Raw genomic sequence first — 6,584 nt, forward strand, 5'->3', positions numbered from 1 at the left:
CATGTAATTTCCACATTCAAAATATGTTATTTCACCGTCAAATTAAATATATTTTCTATTTTACTGTTTTCTTCTTCTTTCACCTATATTATGTACAAACTCATGAGCCAACCACCACTAAACTAGTTAGGATATTTATATATAAAAAAAAAATTCACACTTTCTTACTGAAATATTTACCACAAAATCCTACCCTCTCCACCTTCAGCGAACAATATTTTCTTCAGAGAAAAACATCTCCAAAAGTCAAAAAGAGCAGGAATTCACATTCTTGGAGAAATAAATTAAGAGTTGCATGGAAGGTCTTGAACTTCCTCAAGAATTGGCTAGTTTGGCATAATAGTATTTCATTTTCTTAAAAAAAAAACATATTACATAATATGCAGTTCATCTGATATGAAAGTTTAAATATCTTATAATAAATATTTCATTTTAATAAAAAAAACAAAATAAAAAGAACTTAGAACATAGGAGGATTAAGCAAATATTAAAGAGTGGTGGATTAAAAATTAAAGAAATATTTGTGATATTTATATATTTATGGTGGTGAATTGAAATACTTTGGAGATAGAAATAGCGCGTTACTTATTTAATTGAATAATTGAATAGTTGTCCTTAAAGTAATTATTGTGCTTGTCTACTTTTTCTTTTTCTTTTGGGTAAATTGCATTTAACCCCCTTGTGGTTTGGACAGTTTGCACATGACCCCCTTATGGTATGGATTTAGGCACATAACCCCTTGTGGTTTTGACATTTTGCATATGACCCCCTTATGGTATGAAATTAGGCACATAACCCCCTTGTGGTTTTGAAATTTTGCACATGACCCCTTTATGGTATGAAATTAGCACATAACCCCTGAATAAAAAACTGAAAATGACGAAATTACCCCTATCAAGTCAAAAATTCTTGTTTTAATTTAAGATTAATTATTCTATAAAATGAAAAGGTTAATGTATGTTTTTGTAAAATGAGAAATATAATATATTATTGTGTTTTTTTCTATTTTACCGCTCGTATATATATTTTTTAAATTTTATTTTCATTTCAACTTTAGAGAAATGTTTTTTTTAGATTTTTCCAAAAGAATAAAAAAATAAAGACTTTGTTTCTTAAAAAAATTAAAGTTCAATAACAGCTATAATATAATATATTATATAGAAAATAGAAATATAATAATCATAATTAATGATAATGTTAAAGATTTTCAAATTGATTTTTAAAATCGAATAAATTGTCAACCGTACAATAACTAGTATTTTATACCATTCGTACTATAAAATAAAAAAGAAACACAATAATATATTATATTTCTCATTTTACAAAAAGGTACATTAAGCTTTTCATTTTATAGAATAATTATTTTTAAATTAAAACAAGAATTTTTGACTTGGTAGGGATAATTTAGTCTTTTTCAGTTTTCTATTCAAGGGGGTTATGTGCTAATTTCATACCATAAGGGGGTTATGTGCAAAATTTCAAAACCACAAGGGGTTATGTGCCTAATTTCATACCATAAGGGGGTCATGTGCAAAATATCAAAACCACAAAGTGGTTATGTGCCTAAATTCATAACATAAGGGTGTCATGTGAAAAATGTTCAAACCACAAAGGGGTTAGGTGCTATTTACCCTTTTCTTTTTTCGTTTCTTTCTTTTTGTAAAAAAATGTCACTACCCTTTCCTATTGCCACTTTTATGAAAAAAAAAAAAAAAATACATAATTAGCGGTGTGAAGAAACCAGTTCAACGCAATCAATCAATCAATCAAACTGCATTTTTATTTTTGAAGCCCCAAACAGAACGCAAATTATACGATGCCCAACCAAGACTTGTTCATTTCATTATGCAATCTCATATTTCCATGTCGGAATCTCATCACACACGAACAAGAATCTGCTTCTTCTTCTTCTTCTACCACTGTAAGTGAGCTGCCCACTTCTGTAATTCTTCAGATCTTCTTCAAACTATCAATCCAAGATATTATCCGATGTAAATGCGTCTGTAAATCATGGCACAACCTAATTTCCGAACCCTATTTCAATAATACATATCAATTGAATTATCCCTTTACTTCTATTGTGCGCTCTGACCACAAGACTGTTACCAATCCACTCGATCACCAGTCTTTCTACATTCTTGAAATTGGGTTAAATGACGAGGTTACCCCTACACCCTTTTCCCCAAATCTTCTCGATTTTTCCGGAGATGGGATAATCGGAATAACGGGCTCGTGCAACGGTCTACTCTGCTTGGTAAAGAGCCCGCAGCTCGAGAACGAAAGCCGCGGAAACTACGTTCACAACCGCGATAGCATATACAATAACCAAACTGTCTGCATTGTCAATCCCTTGTTGGCGGGAGGATGCGTGTTGCTTCCGGACGTTACGCGTGCCGAGAATATCCGTGACGTGGTTTACGGGTTTGGTTCGAGTAAATCAGCAAATGTATACAAGGTGATTCGGCTCGTTATTAAGTATGTTTTCGTTGGTGTCGGGCACGAAATTAGGGTGTCCGGTGAGATTTTCACGATTGGGGTTGATAGTAAATGGAGATTTTTTAAGGATTCGTCGATTCCTTGCTACACTTTCCCATGTGGTGTTAGCCTTGACGGAATTGTTCACTGGATGGGTGACGATAGGCGGTCTGGTCTTATTTATGCATTTGATATCGCACGAGAGAAAGGGAATCGTATCCCGATTCCTCAGGGTTTGGGAGATGATGCCGGGAATATTGTACTGGCTGTATGGAACGGGAAACTTTGTTTAACTGATAACAGTAGCGAGTTTCAGGTAGATGTGTGGAGAATGAACCGATATGGAGTTGCGGATTCTTGGACAAGAGACGTCATATTGAAGAAACGGATCCCTTCCGATCTTCGCAATTTTCCACTTATTCCAATTACGACGTTGATGAATGGAGACTTGTTGATGTCCCGGGTGTATGGTCAAAGTCTAATATCTTTTGACCCGAAGAGGAAGAAGTGTCGTAAATATGGTACTTCTGATATTGAGGGGACTGTTTGTTTTTTGTTTGGGTACATTCCTAGCTTTGTTTCCCCATCACAACTTTCTGAGAGTAAAGTACTGTTGGCATCAACATCTTCTCATCGTTAGTTTTTGTATAATTTGGAAATGTGGTTGTTACCCGAAAAGGTAGCAGTGTCTGCATAATTTGTATTATTTAGAGTGAATGTATGTATGGATCAGTTGTTTGTTTGTTTGGTGGAAGGAAGACAAAAACTCCCTTCACTTGGATGTGTTTCAAGTTAATGTTGTGTGACTATTATTGTAACATAAATATTTGACTGAGCCGGGCCTACCTCCCCCCTTTCATTAGGACTTTTAATTGAGTCGGGCTCACATGAAGCTCGATGATTAAGCCCAATATTACTTGAGTCGAACGTAGTTAATTGTGAGTCGGGCTGAATTTTAGTCATTTGAATAAGATTGAGAAGTTGATGAGCCGACTCCGAGTTTGGGCACATTATAGCTCAACCCAAATTAAGACCGATTAAATAAGTAATTTAAGTATTTGTTATATTTATTATTTGACATATTTATTAATGTTCATGTGTATACAAATATTACTATTACAAAAGTGTTATCATAGTGAATTATAATGTGAACCTAAACTCATACATTGAAGTTCTTTTAGAACTTACTAATATTTTCCCACCGTGCGAGGCACGGGATAATATTTCAAAAGCGAAGAAAACAGTTATTAAAATAAATTTAAATCAGAACTGTAACCGATGCTCAAATAAATGTGGCAGAAATGAACAAATAATTAGTCCTTTGTGACTAAATAGTAAATAATAGGAGATTTTGTAGTTATGTAATCTTTGTAGAGAGACAAAAAACAACGTGAAAAAACTAATTAGAGATATGTGGCTGGAAAATTAGAGTTTTAATTTTGACAATCAGTTGATATACACCCTTTATATGAAAAATATATAGGGCTATGGCCACCATAAAATTCTTTTTTTGAAATACCCCTAAAGAGAAAAAAGTACAATTATGCCCTTATGTGCAATTTTCGTCCAACTGCATTTAGTATTTTTGGACATGTATCTATAATTTTCGGTGATTTTTAATTTTAATAAAATTCATTTTGTTTATTTTCTATTCCTATATATATATTTTACTGGTTTTTTTTAGTTATTAGGGCACTGTACAAATAAACCCATCAAAGGTACTTACTTATTTATAAAGGGGTCCAGATATGGTTGTCAGAACCGGACCGGACCACCCGGCAGGAAAGCGGTCCAATTCAACCATCAAAACCGGGGAAAACAAAAACCGGGGTTTAAAGCCCAGAACCCTGTTCGACCGCTAAAAACCCGGGAACCGGCGAATCGGCCATAGAACCCGGTTTTTGATCAAAATGGTGCGTGTATAGCCAAAATTGGGTGGATCTCGCCGTGGGTGGTCCGAGCTTTGTGCTTAATGGCCGGATCTTGGTGTTGGGTGGCCGAATCTTGGAATATGGTGACCGGATCTTGATGTTTGGTCCACAATCATAATGACTGAAAAAAAAAAAATAAAGAATAAACAAGACCAATGAAGGAAGTTGAGGAATGAAGGAGATAATGATCTGTATGAAGACAGAGAAAGAATTAAGAAAATAGATGGAGAATGATTATGCAATTGTTTGGGTCAGCATTAGTGATACCGGAAAATATCTTGTAGGATACTTTTCCAACATTAGTGATATCATATGTGAAGGAATATTGAATGTGTGAGATCGTGCACAAGCAAATACCTTTCGTCAACATTGTTTGTTCTATTAATACAACCACATTAACCTCCTTCCGAGATAAAATTCTTCCGACAAGAATGAGTTATGTGGACCTCCTCTTCTAGTATAGACGTGTGCTTATACCTAAAAGTATAGTAAGCCATTGAATATCACACCAAACTATCAGAGTTCAAAATTTTTTTCCAACCCATTCTCAACATTGTTTGTTTCATTTATGGTTGTCTGCTTATTAAACTCTTATATTTATGCATTTTTAATCTGAATGGTTTGCTGAGAAAGCTAGATTCGGTTATGGAGGAGTTCAGTGCATTCATGGTGGAGAAGGCTGCGTCGGCAGTGGAGCAAGGGTGGTGGGGGCGGTGGTTAAGGAGGTTTCTCCAGCGGATATGGAGAATAAAAAGGAGGACGTGGGAGAATATGGATGCCGCTCCACGATCGCTTCGAACATGGAGGATTACAGTAGGAGCGTAACGAGGATGATAGTTGCTGGTTCGGGGCCGGTGATTAGAGGGATATTGTGGGGTGGTGGTGTCACTCTTGATAGGCTGAAATGGGGTGGTGATGGTGTGGTGTGACGGCGGCGTGGTGACGAGGAGGAGCAGATCTAGGGTTTTTGGTAGATCAGGCGAAAGACGGTGCGGCTAAAGAAATTCGCGCAAGCTGGACCTTTAATCGACTATGTGTTTTTTTGGTAGTCGATTAAGCTTGATTAAGGTTGATCGACTATGTTCTGGCAGTCGATTAAGGTTGATCGACTCCATTTTTTTTTTTTTATTTTGAATTTTTTGTTTATTGATTCCAAGTGTATAAATCAATTATAATGTTTGTATATTTTTTGTTTTTTGTAAAATATAGTTGATTTTGCATTTTTTTCGCAATTGTGATTTGTTATGTTTAGTAGCAGATTCTTAATCGACTATGCTTCACCATAGTCGATTAATATACCTGATATAGAAAAAATAAATTAAAAATTAAAGATTTTCCTTAATCGACTATGAAGCATAGTCGATTAAAAAAGCGGAAAAAAAAAATCGCTGAGCGCGTGACCCAGTGATATGTGACGGGCGGGGGCCAAGCTGGAAAACATAATGACTCAAAATAGATGTGGACTTTTCTCAAATGAACTGAAATATTTTGGACACATCCATTAAAAAAAGTAATGAGGGGTTTCCTCAAAGAGCCCCTTCAATAAAATACAAATAAATATCATTTTATTAACAAAAAAACTTTTTAGATACTTTATTCAAACCTCAAAATAAATGGAAATATTTATATGTAAAAGTAAGAAACATTAGGGTAAACTAAAATAAATGGCATATTTGTAATATTTTATAAAATTAATTATTATTATTCGTTGATCTCCTATTTGGGCTATTACAAGCTGTTTTGTCGTCCGATGACTTTCATAGTAATTCAGATTTGCAAATTCACCAGTTAAATTATAAATAGTGTTTTTCTTTTTTTAATTATTTCTTTCTCTTACACATCACATCGATGTAAATTTATTTTTTTGTACTATTTAATTATTAAATATTTAATTTTTCTTAAGTTTTGCAATACGGAAAATTGCTAGTATAATTTTAAAAGGAGCTTATTGCAAAAACTACCCCTGTGAAATCTCTAATTGGCAAATACCCCCCTGTGGAAAAAAATGTGACCAACTCCCCCCTGTGTTATGAATTACAAAGCTCACCGCACCCATTTGATTTTTAAACATTGACCGCGTGTGAAACTACCATTATACCCCTCAGTGAAATAAACAGCAGTAAACCCATTTTCACTCTCTCTATTTCACTCTCGCTCCCAAATTACACCTACCTCTGA

At 34.6% G+C, this 6,584-nt stretch overlaps 1 protein-coding gene and 1 long non-coding RNA gene across 2 annotated transcripts; one reads left to right on the top strand and one right to left on the bottom strand.

Annotated features, from left to right (window-relative positions):
• Positions 1 to 1,664: 1,664 nt before the first annotated feature.
• Positions 1,665 to 3,310, top strand: LOC105949469 (F-box/kelch-repeat protein At3g23880). The gene has a single exon (XM_012972782.2). The coding sequence runs from the start codon at positions 1,817 to 1,819 to the stop codon at positions 3,113 to 3,115; it is 1,299 nt and encodes a 432-aa protein (XP_012828236.2). The 5' UTR covers positions 1,665 to 1,816; the 3' UTR covers positions 3,116 to 3,310.
• Positions 3,311 to 3,515: 205 nt separating this feature from the next.
• On the bottom strand, positions 3,516 to 4,751 carry LOC148770573 (uncharacterized). The gene is made up of 2 exons (XR_016031408.1): positions 4,674 to 4,751; positions 3,516 to 4,527 (listed from the first exon to the last, which is right to left on the bottom strand). It is a non-coding gene; the product is annotated as an uncharacterized LOC148770573 (long non-coding RNA).
• Positions 4,752 to 6,584: the final 1,833 nt, after the last annotated feature.

The sequence above is a fragment of the Erythranthe guttata genome, chromosome 5 (assembly GCF_056151865.1).
Source record: "Erythranthe guttata isolate IM_541 chromosome 5, IM_541, whole genome shotgun sequence".
Taxonomy (NCBI): Eukaryota; Viridiplantae; Streptophyta; class Magnoliopsida; order Lamiales; family Phrymaceae; genus Erythranthe; species Erythranthe guttata.